Source organism: Nothobranchius furzeri, chromosome 10 (assembly GCF_043380555.1).
Source record: "Nothobranchius furzeri strain GRZ-AD chromosome 10, NfurGRZ-RIMD1, whole genome shotgun sequence".
NCBI classification, from domain to species: domain Eukaryota; kingdom Metazoa; phylum Chordata; class Actinopteri; order Cyprinodontiformes; family Nothobranchiidae; genus Nothobranchius; species Nothobranchius furzeri.
In genome coordinates, this window is record NC_091750.1 from 49,443,073 (window position 1) to 49,461,365 (window position 18,293).

At 41.3% G+C, this 18,293-nt stretch overlaps 1 protein-coding gene across 16 annotated transcripts in view; it reads right to left on the reverse strand.

Moving 5' to 3' along the window:
• msi2b (musashi RNA-binding protein 2b) overlaps positions 1 to 18,293 on the reverse strand; it is a 337,759-nt gene that overhangs the window by 14,706 nt on the left and 304,760 nt on the right. For 9 of the 16 annotated variants that reach the window (XM_015961072.3, XM_015961070.3, XM_015961064.3 and 6 more), the window contains one exon: positions 3,430 to 3,609. The exons of the other annotated variants lie outside the window; for them this stretch is intronic. In XM_015961072.3, the coding sequence (XP_015816558.1) occupies positions 3,430 to 3,609 (180 nt within the window). The remainder of the gene's footprint in view (positions 1 to 3,429; positions 3,610 to 18,293) is intronic. 16 annotated transcript variants of the gene reach the window in all.

Below are 18,293 nucleotides of genomic sequence, written 5' to 3' on the forward strand. Positions count from 1 at the left end.
GTCACTGATCGTACACATCAGGATCAATCCAAACCAGGGCAATATGTGTCATCATTCCAGTTCTAGAGTTCAAAACAACTAAAAGAGAAGCAGCTAAAACGACAGTGACTCACTGGCTCAGCAGGTTGCACAATTGTTTCTAAGAATAAAAACATATTGCTGAATTTTGGCAGAGCTTATTCTTTACTTTCCAAGTGAAAATATGAAGAAAACAGAGCATAAGACAGAGACAAAAAGCAACCTGTGCATCATTTACCCACTAAAATCCACATCAGGTCTCCAAAATACAAAATAAAATCAATTATCCATAAAATCACCTCTATTTACTTTAATCTACTTGAAACGTTCAAATAAATGGCATCATTGTTTCTGATTTTGATATAATTAGTGTCAAGGTTGGCTGCAAATAGAAATTCCATTGCACAAACAACACGCACCTAAATCAGGTTACAATGCAATCAAGCTCTGCTGACTCACTCAGGATTTGAACGTGTCCTCTCAGGCGAGACGAGCCTGTGCTTTATCAACCGAGCAGTACCTCAAGAGCATTTCAGGAACAACGCGTGCATCATCCGCGTCCGACACAGCCACTCCCGGTAGAAGGGGAGACTTCCAAAACAAGAGCCTCTCTGCTGCGACGGCAGCAGTGAAAACACGGTGAACTAACACCTTACAACAAATTCGCACAATCAGAAGAGACAAGAACATTATTTGGCATTTGTCGTGATGTAAGGAAATTGTTTCCTCTCTGTCATACAACTGTGCATCCAGCAGGATGAAGAGAGTGTGCTGCCTCATTAGCGCTAAAGCAAAGCGACTGCTAGAAACTTATCCAAACATCTAGGTCATTATCCTTGCATTAGGCTTGTCTGTGGATATTCTGCTGGTAGTTTTGTTAAATTTAAGTCCTGTAAAAATGCCGACAAGTGCTGTGTGCCAACACTTCAATCACGAGGGCGAGAGCTGGCCTGCACTTTCACTCGCCTCACCATCCAAAAGGTCAATACTCTATTTAAAAAGGATTTTTCACAGGAATTATTAGGAAAGATAAGCTGCAAAGATGTCGTTTCTAAAGGAAGGAAACGTTCTAAATGTGTAAATAAATACTCTCTTATCTATGGTTCACAGCTTCCGGAACAGCCTCAGTTTAGAGAAACGCCGTTTTTATTTGACAAGCTAATGCAATGTACTAACCTGGTCTTTCAAGGCCACAATCCTTCATGTTTTAGAGATTTCTCAGCTCCGACATTCCTGATTAGAATCAATAATTAATTAACAGGCTCCTGCAAAATCAGAGGACCTGCAGAGCAGGTAATCCAAAATGTTATTGGAGGGCAACAATTAAAAAAATGCTAATTCAGAGGATTGCTGCCATCCTAAAACAACTCAAACTTCCAAAAAATTGTAATAAATCATGCAAATTGTATTTTATAACCCTTTAAAGATGTGGTTTACTTGTTTAATCAATACATTTGCAGTAGTCTCTAGTAGGAATGAATGCCTTCTAAGTTGTACTCTGGGGGGAAACGCTCAGATGCGTACAAGTCAGCTGGAGAAGATAGTAGCTTTAGACCAGAAGCTACTATCTATTAGAGAGCATAACAGAGTCACCGCCATCTTGGATGGATGTCCTCACTCTCCAAAGTCAATGCAGAATGAACATCTGTCTGGTTTATGTGCAGCCTACTATTGCAACAATGGGTGTACTATTGAAAACAGATCACGTGGCACAACTATTGACTTTTTGTGCCTACCTGATGGGATTGAATATATTTAAGTATTTTGTTTAATTATATTTATCTTGTAATTATAATGCCATAGCATAGGTCTGAAAAAAGCTTGATAAAATGTGCTTTTCAGTTGGGTAAGTACCTTCCTCAGTAGAAATTAATGCACTGGGGGCGAATGGAGACCCAACTAAGATGGCGGCCAGCCACTACGGCGGCTCCAGTAAGCAGCACCAGTCCACGGGGTTTCTACGTATTTATGCCTGTGCTTCAAATGCCACAATCTGAAGTCTTACTTCCTGATATTTGCACATCTCGTCTCTGACTGGATAGCAGCAACGCAACTCTACCACTGCATCTTTTTTCTTCATGCAGCATGGACTTTTTATCTCCACAAATAACACAGGCCTGAAAGAGTTCTGCCAAGTGGTGGAGTTGCTAATGCTAACAGTTAGCTTCTACTAGCTGAGACGTTCTCTGCTGCTTCCTGGACACTAATCCAACAACAGTTGTGTGACATAGATCTGTAAGCCTTTTCTAATCCTAGAGTTTCTATCAGAAGCTAATGCAGGAGATAGGTGTATAGACTATAATAATCAGAAATAATCATAAAAAAATGGTTTTTCAGTGTTCCACACCTTTAAACTGCATTCAAATGTGCATTACATGGACATTTCTACCAGAAATATTCATAAATTACTTAATATTCTGTTGTAAAAGTCCTTGAAAATTAGTCGTTATTACAAAACTGGTTGTAAAATACCTTTCACATGAACTAAGATGAAATCTAGAGATGTTTTAAAAAGGCAGCAATACTCAGTGGACTCTTTTTCTCCAAACAGAGTCTGTTCAGCAAACAGAAAAACAGTTTTAAAGTCAGAAATCTCCAGTCAGCACTTTCTGATGAAATAAAAACATTCCACTAAAACAGACGTTTCTCTTTTCTTTCAGCATCAGAAGAGGACAACGCTGTCGCTTCATCAAGAAGATCACCATGAGCTCCTCATCAAAACAGCATTTTATTTTATTGCAAATCATTTAGCTAACAATGACTGCTAGACCCAGAATAAATTCATAATAATCCCATTATGTTCTGTGCTATTTCCCTTCTGCTTTTCACTGCTACCGTTACACAAAAAGAGAAAATGAAGGAAAGCACAAAAGATAAAAGGAGTGGTACACCAATGGCTGTTATGTAAAAATGCTCTCTATTAACAACAATCATGCCCACAAGTTCAATACTTAAAGGGTTCAGCTGAAAAATGGCCCTCACTCCCACCCTTACTTGTTTTCTGTCGCTGTAAAAAAAACACCCCATAAACCTGTGAGTGGTTTGAGAGGCCAGCGTACTCTCTGACATCATCATTAATCGTTGTCTTCACATGCAAAAGGAGGATTACATTCTCTCTGTGTGTGTGTGTGTGTGTGTGTGTTGACCCCTTATAGAGCAAGCAGGGGCAGGAAAACAACTCTAAAAAGAAACAGCATTTAAAAAAAAGGAGGAACATGCAATGCTATTTTGTCAGCAAGATGTTTTTATCTCATATTTTTAAGGGGATAGATAAATATACAACTTCTTGTCTTAAGGAAATAAAAAGTTGTTTCTTAATAAAGAAAAGATTTAATCGTCTGCATGGATCAATGTCATGAATCAAAACTGAAAAGTCCAAAAAGTGGATGAGATAGATGCTCAGATACAAACCTGGGTTCTTAAACTGATCCGGGCTGTGTAGGTGCTGGAGGGGGGAGTTGCAGGCGGAGGTGGCATGCTCACTGTGCAGCATCTGAGCCGCTTGGGGCCCCAGGGAGCCATAGTCAGCAAAGGAGCAGGGCCCCCCCCTCTGGTCACTGGGCGCAGAGTAAAACCCATAATCGGGGAGGCCTGGGAGATACAGTATAGGGTGGGGAGGGGGAGGGGAGGGGACTCCATCATTGTGGAAATCAACTTTTTGTCAACGTCAAAGTCAAGTGTCCAGATTATACCTTTTGGTTGTGTCTGCTTTAATTGGACCTCCCTGCCCTCCCTCCCCAGCAGCTCCTACCATGTGTCCAGATACCCCCCCCCCCCCCCCCCGTGTTGGATGACACATAAATCCTTTCCACAAAAGATGCAATTAGTTTAAACCCTTCATCCCTTGCCTCTTTTCAAATGGACCAATAACATTAAAAAGGAAATAAACAGGTTGGATATTTTGGCATTCACATAATTGGCCTGTCCTAAAGCAGTGATAAAGGACTGAGATACAACTGAAGAATCATTTAAAACAAACAAACAACAACAGGTCAATACATTTCTCATTTTCAAACGGTCAATTCCTGGGTGACGTACCTGAAGGACGGAAAACACATGGCACTAATCAATAATCAATCCGCAGCCTCCTTTCAGCCCAGTAAAAACTGATAAGGCTTTTATGTGAACGAGATCCAGAGATGTTCATGTTTATTGATGATAAGCGGTCTGAAGTGCTCTAAGTACTCGGAGCGCGTCTCAAATTGGCCCCTTTGAACGGTTCTGCCTTTGACACAGATGGCGGATTATCAACAGTTTAGAAAATGTCTTCGTGCAATAAGTTGTTCCGACGTTTATGGCTTGTTCTCTTAATCTGAGACAAGCTGCTCATATAAAGAGTGCAATTAAAAAACTGCTCCTTTCTCACACCTCTTTGATAACAAGAGTTAATCTGGGACTGCTGACGCCGGCTTCTCCGTGCTGGGTTTCCCTCTGCTGCTTGTTTCTCTCCGTCTGCGGTTTTAGTGGTTTTTATTTTTATTATTTGGGTTCTGGAGCAAATAGCCATTCAAAAGCACTTCACCTTTACCCATCCAGAGTGAGACAGTCCACTTCTGCCAAATGAAATGTAAGCACCAGCCATGTTTCTATCCGCCAATGCTTTTTAGCACTCTGATCTCACCACTTGTGGGCTGTCTGCCCACTCATCAAATTATAGGCTCCAAATAGGGCAGGCTTCCCACGTACGTCACATAATGCCTGACACATTGAACAAAGCTCAAGAAGCAATCATTCCATTTACTTCACTTAGACAAATGTCACCGAAAATTGATTGGCCTTGCTAATGAGTAAAACTGGATCAATGGAATAATTACAATGGGGAAGAAACGTCTGACAATAGCACAAACCCAGTTATTGGGAATTCATAAGGAAGGTGCTCCATTTATATCACACATTTAAATTATTGGATCTAAGCAGGCAATGCTTTACCTCTGACAAAAATGCACTTTTAATGTGTTTCACTGAGACGTGGCTGCAGGAAGCAGGCTTCATGATGCACCGCTCCACTTTTTATCATCAACAAGGGTTGAATTGTAAGTATATAAGACCAACAAAGTATAATAAAATGGATTATTCCATTTTGAGTGGCAATTGTTTTAGCAAGTGGTGTCCAAACTTTTCAAATTAAAAGTACTTGAGCCACAAAAATATGACTTTTTAAAATAAAAAAGCAAAATTTAATTTTTTTACCAGCTCAATTATGCATTACATACACAATATTTCAATGAAATGAACATTGTAGAGTTTTTATCTGAAGTAAAGAATCAGTAAATGTATGTAGAAGTGAGACATAAAACTTGATTTTATTGTTTAACTGTTTTCTCGTTTCTTTGGTATATTAAAGTGACACTAAGCCATTTTTACCCATTTAACCAATTCCCCTAAATGTGGGGTTCAGTGATTGTGTTAGTAGAAACTTTACCAACTTCACATGGAACAGCCCTTTGCTGACCTATCGCGTCATACCCGTGTCACAACCCGTGCACGCGCATTGGGTCCACAGCGCGCGTGTGAACGGGACTCGCGCGCGTGTGAACGGGACTCGCGAGCGAAAATATACATGGCGAGAGGTCATTTGTGCACTGAGAGGGAGCAAACTGTGTCTGTGAGCGCACAAGGATGTGCACAAGTGACAAACCTGCGTGCGCGCGTTGTCAACGAGCACACGGCAGAGGAAAACGTGCGCGCGCGGCAGCCTCTGTGCGCGCTCGGCAGCCTCTCTGCGCGCTCGGTTTCTGACTCCTGCTCGCTCGGCTGTAAGGGCTTTTGGCACTCTGGAGGCGTGGCCTGTGGCAGATCTTGTCTGTCCTCTGATTGGTTAGTTCACCCCGCACTTTACCCTCTATCTATATAAAAAAGTCTGATGTTCAGTAGTTGCTGGCATAGCTCAGCTGGGAGAGCGGGTGACTCTCGCCCCGGAGGATCCAGGTTCGAGTCCGGGCAAGGAAAATGTAGTAGACGTCATGTTAATTTTTCTTAATTTCAGGTATTTTACAGTTGTGACCGTTCAACTGTCATTAAACGTCCGAATGTTTGCTGGGCAGTGTTTTAAAAAGTGCACATAAGCTAGATGGTTTTAACCATATAAAATTACATTTTTTGTGATACTGGAAAAATACATACTGAAATAAAACTACTGATTGAAAACTTTATGACTGTGGTTGTACAATATATGACTCACTAATACACTGCAAACTCCCTTAGAGTGGGGCTTCCAGAGAGAGAGAGAGAGAGAGAAAAGTTCTTGCCTCATTAATGAATTGTTTATTTTTTTCAGTATTTAATTGACAAATTATCCTTTCAAATAATTAATTGATGAGTTACATAATTGTCCATTTCATAAAGAAACTGCATATCAAGCTTTCATTCAGATGACCTTCAACAGTGCTGCACCCTGCTGAGGGACATCCGAGTAAAACCTTGAGATGGCCATTTTCTGTTCACTAACTTGCTTTAGTAAATCCTTACTTTTGTTAAATAAATCAGTTGTTGAACCCCCACTCCTCTGTTTGGTCTCCTTTCTTATTACAGCCCACCACTTCCAGTCTGGGTTGTAACAATCTGCAGACAGATTTCTGAGTATCTCCTCCTTTACACAGATCCTCACTGAGCCATGTACTGTGAACAAATAGTTTCTCCATGATATTATCCAGCAAGGTCCCGTTTTTGTCAAAACAAGGGTGAGGTAATGAAAAAATAGAAATATTTCATTAAATTAACATTTAAATTATTTATATGCATCATTAAAATAAAAAAAAAACATGTTTTGAAATATATAAAGTGCACCAAACTTGACTAAGTCCATTCAACAATTCTAAATGGACAATTATGCAACTCATCAATTAATTATTTGAAAGGATAATTTGTCAATTAAATACTGAAAAAAATAAACAATTCATTAATGAGGCAAGAACTTTTTTCTCTCTCTCTCTCTCTCTCTCTCTCTCTCTCTCTCTCTCTCTCTCTCTCTCTCTCTCTCTCTCTCTCTCTCTCTCTCTCTCTCTCTCTCTCTCTCTCTCTCTCTCTCTCTCTCTCTCTCTCTCTCTCTCTCTCTCTCTCTCTCTCTCTCTCTCTCTCTCTCTCTCTCTCTCTCTCTCTCTCTCTCTCTCTCTCTCTCTCTCTCTCTCTCTCTCTCTCTCTCTCTCTCTCTCTCTCTCTCTCTCTCTGGAAGCCCCACTCTAAGGGAGTTTGCAGTGTATTAGTGAGTCATATATTGTACAACCACAGTCATAAAGTTTTCAATCAGTAGTTTTATTTCAGTATGTATTTTTCCAGTATCACAAAAAATGTAATTTTATATGGTTAAAACCATCTAGCTTATGTGCACTTTTTAAAACACTGCCCAGCAAACATTCGGACGTTTAATGACAGTTGAACGGTCACAACTGTAAAATACCTGAAATTAAGAAAAACTAACATGACATCTACTACATTTTCCTTGCCCGGACTCGAACCTGGATCCTCCAGGGCGAGAGTCACCCGCTCTCCCAGCTGAGCTATGCCAGCAACTACTGAACATCAGACTTTTTTATATAGATAGAGGGTAAAGTGCGGGGTGAACTAACCAATCAGAGGACAGAGAAGATCTGCCACAGGCCACGCCTCCAGAGTGCCAAAAGCCCTTACAGCCGAGCGAGCAGGAGTCAGAAACCGAGCGCGCACAGAGGCTGCCGAGCGCGCACAGAGGCTGCCGCGCGCGCACGTTTTCCTCTGCCGTGTGCTCGTTGACAACGCGCGCACGCAGGTTTGTCACTTGTGCACATCCTTGTGCGCTCACAGACACAATTTGCTCCCTCTCAGTGCACAAATGACCTCTCGCCATGTATATTTTCGCTCGCGAGTCCCGTTCACACGCGCGCGAGTCCCGTTCACACGTGCGCTGCCATGTATATTTGCGCTCGCGAGTCCCGTTCACACGCGCGCTGTGGACCCAATGCGCGTGCACGGGTTGTGGCACGCTTTAAACGCCATACTGACCAACAGTTTTCAGGAGTGGATAGGTGCTCTAGGGGGCGCTCTTTACCTGTTTTTACAGCTGTTAGCTATTTTGTGCTGAAGCTAATATAAAGGCTAACAGTTAGCCTTTTCAGTTCACCGACTGTCAATTAAAAACAAGAATTAGAAAAAAGAACAAGGTTTGCTTTTTTTTTGCATCATGGTGGAACCTGGAAGTAAAAGTCAGAGAGTAATGTCTTTGGAGGTAAAGCAAAGAGCAATGTGAGGGAGCCAAAGGAGGCCATGAAATCACAGACTGATGGTGGCCTGGTTTGTTTCTACTGGGCTACTGGAGAAATTACAACAGAACCACCTCTCATGTGCAAGAGAGAGCTGCAGCTGGAGGAGTGGCTCTACTCTGAGCCCCTCTTGGATATCGGAGCTTCTCAGCTTATAGCAGCCTGAGGAAAAGGCAGGTGGGTGTGACCAGCTCCAGTATGTTATTTTTACATGACACAGTCCTGAAATGGCTCATTCTGGAAGGTACTGAAAAGGTCCAGAACAAAACTGCTGAGATTGCTTCATGTGAGAGGGATTTTGTGCTAAGTACTTCATCAACATAGTTTTAAATACCATAAGACTATCAAACATTTTGAGTAGGTGAAGATTTTAGAACTCAAATGTGTTGAGTTAGTTCAATAGTGTCCTTGTACTAGAACTCAAACTTTTTAATCAATCTGAGCAATTAATTTTGTTAGTAAGCATAACTTAACTAAATAAAAAAACAAATTAACTTGAATGAGTAATAATAATAAAAATTCTGAAATTATTATTTATTATTTTTTATATTATTCTTTACCTGTATGAAAAACAACCACAAACAAGCAAATTTGGTGGATTTCAGAAATGAAGAACTGGTGGATGAGGTGCATTGTGGGTAGTCATGTTTTTAGTTATTCTGTTCCATTATGGGGTGTTAATGCATGTTTATTGTGGGGGGTTCTTAGCTATTACTTCAGTCAGTGTTGCAAACGTGGTGTTACTTGTTCTATTATGTTGGCAACATAAGTGAGGAGGTCGGTCGAAGGAATGACTAGGCTGTGCCGTTCTGTTTTTAAAATTGTGGTGGTTCACACCAGATGATCTGGACTTAACTTTGGGTTTTCCCACTCTCACTGGCTGTCAGTAGCTATGGGTTTGTTAGGTATGCAGGGTTGGTGTAAGCTTCCACCTTCACCTGCCTGCCACATTGTCATTTTTAATTAAATTAATCTCTAACAGTGTAGGGTGGTTAACATTTTTAAGTATTTTATACCTAATTTAGATTAGTGCTATAAACTAAAAATGTCCAGCATTCTGGTGGGTGGGCCACCCTTCACACCCAGAGACTCCATCACTGGCTTGTCTTTGTCTGTCTACAAGACAATTCAGGGCAACACACCTCTCTATCCGTCCTCTCTTCTTCACCTCGCCCAAAATAAATATCACACTAGGTCTAGTGAATACATTAAGCTTATAGTTCCCAAAACCTCTAAAAACTACCTTTGGCTGCAAATCCGCTGTGCAGAAGCCTTTGATTGGAATACTTTACAAAACACCCTGAAACCTGCAACTTTGACATCTATTACTACCTTTAAATCTAAACTTTATCACTTTTGTAACTGACTGCTTCTCCTGTTGATCACCAGGATCACACTTATTTATAGACATACATTAACACACACATTCACTTGACTTTACAATGTAATGGCTTCTCTGCATGCATGCGAATATGTACCCACATTTCTCAATTCCAGACTCAGAATTTTTTAAAGCCTGCCTACTATTCTATTTATTGTAATTTTTTAGTTCTTGTATGTTTTAAATTTGTTTTGCTTAAATGTGTTCATGTCTGTTGCTGTTCTCTTGCACTGTTTTCCGAGGCTCTCTGCCAGCTTGTGTTTGTAAATGAGAAGTTGTTGTCAAAAATTTTACCAGGTTAAACAAAGAAAGAAAAAAAGAAGCAGAGAACACACAAAAATATATGTACTTTAAAAATATACATTCATCTTTCTTAAAAATATGAAACTACAGCAACTAAGTAGTGTTATTTCAACAATTTCATTAACTCAAATTTTTTGATGTAATCAGTTTCACCAAAAATGTTGAGTTATATCAATTTATTGAGTTTTACAGTGTGATATTTCTCCTTTGAAGTAATTTTTTTTCTGCGGTGACTGTGCTCTATTTACAACTGAATATAATGAATAAAAATGTGGTGAATAACAAACACTTAAAACGATTCTTTTTATTTATTTATGTATTTATTTTTGACAGGCCTCACATTACCGAATATCTCAAATAAATAGAATTGAAACTTAAGCTGGGGGACAACTGAAATTGCATTAATAACACCTCAGACCACCAGAACCCTCACAACACAGGAGAACTTTGATGTGGATGACTGAGCTTTAGAGCCTCTGTCAAAGCTTTAACATGAATCATGGAGAAGTCCACAGCACGGGTTCAAAACACTTCTGATTTATAAAGTTCTCTCCATGTTTGATCTTCTCGCAGAGCATGCCACACCCCTCCTGGCTAACGTTTTACACACTGTGTGCTTGGCATATGAGAAGTGGCAAAGCTAACGATGCTGAACACAACAACAAGCCAAATATGGACAAATGGTTACAACATTAAGCGTTGTGAAAGTGCTGTGGCGAGGACGAAAACATGAGCAGAGAGACTGCAGGAGACAGCAGATGATGTAATCTGGGACACGACTGGACTCTGGGCTGCTGGTCGTGACTTCCCCGTGTTACCTGAGTGTGTTGTTGTCAGCTCAGCTGTTTCCAGGCAACAAACACGACACTCAAAAGCATTCATGCCGATTTCTCCCAGATTCTGTCTTTAAACCTTCAACCTTCTCCGTATTTATTAACAGATTTTGATAATCTGTTTTAAATCTGTAATTTGTTTAATGTAATTATGTGGTTTTTTAACAGGATAAAATGGATTTGTATTAAACTGACAAAAATAAAAAGTCATATTATGATGAAATACAGGAGGTTTGAGTTAAGTATTGTTTTATTTACAGGATTAATGTCTATTATTTACCTCCAGAATAATGAGTATTTTATTTGTGGTAATAATTTTAGTTTAACAATAGCAACAGGATGCTTAAAACAGTTCATAATTTTTTGATAATCAACACTAAAACTAAATCTTTTTGAAAAAAAAAAGTACAGTTCTGTTAAATTTGTGTCCTTCAAGCCAGCTCCAGAGCACAATGAGGACCAGGCCTACACATTTCAGCGTTCAGATCTGACAGCTACCACATAGCGGGCCGGTGATGGTGGGTGGCGGCTCAAGCTACAGAAATGTACCGCCGGCCTGCATGGTGACTATTTTTCTTACAGATGTCACATCGAGAAACGTTTCCTGACTTTATGTGACATTTGAACCAATAATAAAGTGTGAGGAACTGGCAGCTGGCATGCTGTTTCATTGTCTGTGTGTGTGGGAGTTCCAGGTAAAAAGCCACACTCAGGCGGAAAAACGAGACGCGCTCAAACACAAACACACACATGTTCCTGAGCCATATATTTTCATCAGTGGCTATCTGATCAGTTATGCAGCATGGCGGCGGGCAGAGTGAGCTCACAGCTGCATTAGTATCACAGATCATATCACTGCGCCTCAGACCGTCCCACTATTAATATTCACACAATCTATCCGGAACAATGGGCCTTTCTTGGACTCCTTTTCTTTTTTTTTTTTCTGCTGGTCACTAATTGGATGTAATTACTCATCTACAAAACAAATGAGCGTGTTGAGGTTGCCTTGGAGACTAGATCAGGGGACCCAGCAGTGCGAATCGTTTGCAGGGCTTCATTTATACTGATAATTATCTCCCCTGCACCCACCCCGTCTCCAACCTGCCCTCGGTGACCAGCGCTGACTGTGAGGCGATGAGGGGGGGCTAGCAGTCATCAGTTACTGACATCATCGGGGTGGATAAACGCCCTGCGCTTGGACCCACTTTGCCAGGTGACTGCTTTTAAGGAGGAGCCGCAAACTTTAAAAGTGCTACTTTTCTTTTTCTCTCCGCTTGGAAAATAACATTTATCACACTCACTTTGGGAACTTAAAGATGTAAAAAAATACAGAAAATATTCTAACTTTTTATTCTGAATTGTGACCATCAACCAAATATTGACTAATGAAACTGAATAAACATGAATAAACCTTTTATTTGCACACTCAACAAACACCAGGGCCCGGGGAATATAAAAATCCATCTCCAGGAGTTATTCTCATGTCTGCACGCGAGGACTGACTTCCTCCTCTCTCCCCTGAGGCGGCGGCGGCAGCCAGATTCCTCGGCAGCCATCGAGCTACATCGCTCTACAGAAGATGTCAATAAACCTGACATGTGGCCTCTCGACTTAGCTTTGAGTACCAGAGCTACCATAATTAGCTCCTCCATTTTCACCAATGTCATTTAAAAATAGCACGAAAAGAAACGAACAGCTCTTTTGCCGTCTGGCCTTGCTTTCACTTTCCATTTGAAATAATCTTTTCTGAATGAATGGCTGAGTAATTAACAGCACTAGACACCCTTTTCAGAGAGCACAGACATTTCATAAATAATACATATTTAATGTCTTTTCATTTTGTGTTCAGAAAGGCTTGGCTAATGAATTTTAACAGATGATTTCTTCTTGGGTTTACTCACCCATTCTCCAGCTTCTGTTTTCTTTACTTTACATTTTATTCCTGCTTTTTCCCTTTTTTCCTGCTCTTATTTTCCCAGTGAAAAATAAACCTATTTCTATTTAACTGCAGCCGCTGTTGGAAAACGGCTCTGAAACGCTACAGGATGAAACATCAGTTCGTGTTTTCTTCCTTCTGAGGACGCTAACAGACCACGCTAAATGATTTAATGCAGATTAGATCCTGTGAGGGATCTGGTCTGGTTGGGACTGAGAAAGGGCACTCGGTTATCGACAGTCGACTCAGATAATCTCATCCTGAGCAGGTTCAGAGATGACAGCGTTGGCCTTTTGACTGGACTTAAGCGGTCTGAAGGAATCTGTGACTCACCATGAAGCGAGGATCTATGTAAAGAGAAACTTAAATTAAAGGAGGATGATATTTACATCTTTAAAATGAATTCAGAGTGTTTTATGAAAAAAAAAGTTTACCTCAAAAGTCTACAAAAGTGAGAAAAAAGCTTTTTTCTAAGTTTCTTCAATGTTTTGTCTGCAGCCCCTGGAGGGCAGAGCAGTGACGTCCCTGAAGGCCTGTAACCTCAGAGCATCTGCTCCCAGCAGCTGTGAGGAACTCCAACTTTGTGGTGGAGGAGCAAAGGGATGCCTCATCCTCCCTGATGTGTCAAATCTTTCCCAAAGCCTGAGACAAAAACCCAAACAGGCAGGACTGGCTTGGCATGTCCGCTCATGTTACTCCACTTCGAATACATTTAAAGTGCTCCTGGCCTCGAGCTGGACTCCACAGATTAGCATCAGGGACGAATGGACCCGAGCTCACTGAGAACAGGGCTGATGAAGTTCTGTGCACTCCCTCTCCTCTCCTCATCAATGTGTTGGGAGGAGACTGATATTAACTTTAATTTGAAAGTGCCTGTCACGTAAGTTTTTTAAGTGGAGCAATAATCTGCAGACGATAAAAATAAATAAATTAAAAAACTGGCACAGCCATCTTTATTAATCTATCTTAATAACATGTATTATTATAATGCACCAGAGCTAAAAAATAAAAAAGGCAGTGAAATGGACTTTTAACTGCATATTATTCAGTACTTGTGTACTACTGCTGAGTAAAGTACCCATCACCCTGAACAATAAAGCAATAAATGATCATTTATTCTTCAGACTGCTCCATAAACTAGCCCAGGCTGTGCGGCTCTGATTATCCAAACAAATCCCTTCCTCTCTTTCTGTTCTTATGCAGAAATCCATCCCAGACACAAAGTGACCACCCTCCCTGACCTCCAACTGGACCCAGTCCAAGCTCCAACCACATTCGGCTGCAGCTCATAAAGCCGAGCACGGGCTGGCTCCTCTTAACCTCCAGGCTAGGGTAAACTCTGTGCTGTAGCCAGATCTCTCTGATCTACTACTTGCCTGAAGCTACGCTCTCTGAAACCGCTCTGCCTCTCTGAAAGGGAGTCAGGACCGGTCCTTGTTGTGCAGCGTGGAGATCAGGGCAGCAAAATGTGTCTTTAAAGCCTGACTCAAGCCCTGCTGCTGCAAAGAATAACAGAAAAGTATCCAGACCGACATCATTTTAAGCTTTCTAAAATAGATAAATGATTTTTTTTTGCAGGCACGAAGAATACATCTATCCTGCCTTCAAGTGGTCATTAAATAACCTTATTGGAATTATCAGGTGAGTGCAAAAGCACATTTATTATTATTGTTAAGTTATTAATAATATTAATAACATAATATGCTTTTTACCAGATGTAGTTAGCTCTTTGATCAGCCTCAGTTTGGAGAAACGGAGACCAATGCTACTAGTCTGTTAGCATAAATATTTCTGCATACATGGAGGAACTTCCTGTGGAAATATTATAATACATCTGCTGGAATAATTGTGTGATACAACACGTATAGAGGTGTAATGATACGCCTAAACTCCCGCGTTCGTCCGACGTCGGTTTTAATCTCATGCTTCGGTACAGAAACTTTACTTGCAGTAAATTCTACAAAAACATATAATTGTATAAAACAAAATGAATAGTGTAAAAGAGTTTACACATTTTCCATTTAGGGAATGGCAGCATCAATACTTGCTGTAAGTGAAGTAACAGGCTGTACTTCTGAAAATATTTTTCATCTTTAGGAAATTAACTTTAAATGCAGCACTAAGACTTCCAGCTTGTAGAGTTGTTCAGGTCCATTCAACCTTCAGCATTTTTAATAGAAATATTCATTTGTCCACATTGTCTGCTGAAAGGACAGATCTGTTGAAATTTCTCCAGCTGTAGAAAATATCCTCTCACTAAGGACAGAGGCAGCTCCTCTGGCAGGTGCCGTTAACCTCTGATTAGCATCGTTACGGTTGCTAGGCAACAGGACATACGTCACGTAAAACCATCCATTTTCACAGCCGCTCACTTCTGGTCTTCTCAGTCAACGGCAGGGCCGGCCCAAGCCTTTGTGGGACCCTAAACAGGTTTCCCTTGGGGGCCCCCATATCAACAAGTCAACACCAGATGATTCATCATTCCTAAAGCTTGGTTTATGCTTGACGCATTCACTTTCCGCTTGGTGATGCGGCTCGCGGCTGGAACACGCTTCACAACTCGCAGCGTTTATGGTTTATGCGGCTCGTCTCTGCGGTGAGCCAATATTCTCCCAAACTGAACGGGGCAGCATGGAGCTCTACGGCATGCAGCCAACACTACACCATAGTAAAAGTAAAAATGACTGTTTACAACATGGCATTTCAGCATTTTTAACAGCGTCCTCGTCTTTTCCGACAGTGCGAGCTATTTCTCTCCAAGAACTATTAACAACATGTTGATCACGGTGATCTCTGAGAGCTGAATCATACAAATGTCTGTATTTACGAACCTCTGCCATACTAGTTCTTGCCGGTCCGCCATGTTTTTCTGCATCCGACCGTCCGCGTGGTTAGAAATTTTCCTAGGTGCGCGTTGCGGAAATTTTGGGCCATGCGGAGGCGCGGTGGAGGGGCATGGTTGTTAAAATGACGCAAGTTTTCCGCGCGGAGCCGTGCGGACCTCGCGGACGCGTCAAGCAAAAACCGACCTTCAGCTGGACCATTTGTGTAATGTTCCCACTACCATTAGCCTCTTCTATAATTAGCTTACATAAAACTCGTGTTATTGTGGATTTTGATTTGAACTTCATCGGAGCAGCAAACCAACAGAAACGCTCAAATTAATTATCATTTTAAAATGAAGAGTGTAACTTAAGTGTGGTATATTATTTCTGCTATTTGAAAGAAACATCAGCAGACAAACACAGAATTTACAATAGGAAAGTTAGGTTTACTATTTTTCGTTCTTAAAATTTGAAACCTGCAAGTCTGCTGCACTACAAAATGAAACCAAATGACACTATAGAAAATAACACAGATAAATTGTATTTTTTATGTGAAATATAATTTATTTGGTAATATTTAAATTCATTAAACATTTTTTACTCTTGTCATCTTTGTGCTCTTAGAGGCACCCTGGTGATGTGGGGGCCCAAAGCAGTCGCTTAGTTCGAATATGCTTTGGGCCGGCTCTGGCCAACGGAAAACCATTTCTGGTAACCACACACACCGATGTGGACTGGGTCATTTTGAAAAGATGTAGCACTTGCATTGCTAATGGCTAATGTGTGCTACAGAACTACGTATCCATGTGGGAACTTGGTACGCTTTTCTACCAAACTGAATGTTCCGTACCCAAAACTATGAATCTGAATTTGTGCACCGTTTCACCCCTAAGGTGTAACAGTTTATAAAAACAGCATTTGCATAATCTGCATTGACAGCTTTGAGACTAAAGTCGTTTTAGAAAGGTGGTAATTCACTTCGGTCAACTTGAACTAGCTGTTAGCTTGTCAATCCAGTCAGCTTCTCCTTACCGAGGCCATGCAAAGAGCGATAAATAACTTGTGAGACATTCTTAGAGAGCTCCACATCAACAAATATTAAAAACCTCTTTAAGAGAGGAAGCAAATGTGGTAAAAGTACCAGAAAAAGAGGACAACTTCTTTAGAAACTCAAAAAATACTGCACGTTCTACATCTTTAGTGAGTTTTCTTGTTTTGTACAACTGTTGGAGTGTTTAGGGTGAGAAGCAGACCGCGGTGAGACATCCAAACTGCATCATGTCATCTGCAGTGGTCTGTCACGGAGAGGGAAGTCAGCATGCTGTCATTCCTGTCTGTCGAACACTGGGAGTGGGGTGAAAGTGTCCTCTCTTGGTGATGGAAAACGTCTCCCACATCCTCACAGCAATCTGTGACAATGTGCACACAAGGGTCCCTCTCTTTATTTTTTAACCATTTATCCAGTAATCCTTAGGAGCATGGAGTTCCTTCCCTGAACTGGGATTTAGTAATTAGCTGAGACCCCCACTCCCACTTCAGGGTCAATGCAGACAAAAATACACACAACATGTGGTGCTCTATAGGAACTGTAGGTGGAGTCAAAGCACAACGAATCCTCACTTATAAAAGGCCTCTTTCAGCAGCATATAAAAAACCTATTCTCTCTAAAAAATTAGAGAATTTAGCTAAAAATGAAGCGGGCAGAATTGCTATTCCTGGGCCGACACTGGGCTGACGGCTGCAAATGAAAGCATGAGATGGGACGGAGATGCAGCAGCATCCCCAGACGCTGTGCATGGACGAAGGTCAAGTCAAAACAACCCGTGTCCTCTGTTTGGTTTGTGGCGGTGAGAGCACTCAACGCATTAATTCATTCAGTCTGTTATCGGCCTCAAATCAGACATTATATAAATATTTCAACCATTTGCGGTCAAAAGCCAGAAGCTGGAGGACTAGAGCGGCCCCATCACAGAACAAAGATGACGTTTCTTGTTTGATAGCAGTTAATTATCGTAACAATCGCCACGATGCGGCTACATTGTTCAAATCACACACGTGTCTTTTATTTTGTTGCTATTATTTATTAAACATTTAGAATTTTCAGACACATTCTGCCACATGCTGACGACTTGTGGACGTTTCTCTAAGTGATTTCCTCTTTTAACCCCCCCCCCCCCCCCCCCCTGGCTGTTTAAGTACACAAAAACAGGCCCACAATGCGACTGGCTGCCTCTCAAACGGCCCACCTCTTAGCCTCAGCTCATAATCATTTACTCGCCTCTCTTCCATTTGCAGCTGTCAGAATTAAACTGTATATGATGGCTGCCACCACAGCACCCCAAGTCTACGTTTCTGCTTCTAAGTGAGGGTCGTAGCAACTGCTGGACAAATTGTTTGTTTTGAAAATACAAATTCAAACAAGCTGATGTGAAAGAATCTGACTGGCTTCCAGTGTTTCCTTTGTAAATGTGAATGAAGTTCAAAGGACAGGAGTGAGTTTGCACACGCGAGAACATGCAAACAGACCTCGACTGCTGCCCGCCGTGCATTCGCATCAGTTCATTCCACGCCGCTACACGTGGCACCAAACAGCACTCGCCTGCTAACTTTTCATCTGTGAGCCGCTGCACAAATCAGACGAGAGCTGGGCAACAATCAAAAGCTATTTTCTTCAGCAAGCTTCTAATGGTGCGCCTGATTAGGAGAGACACTCTTCCCCAAAGAAGGGAGGCTGTGTGTTCAGTCAGGGGAAGCCTTTATTGA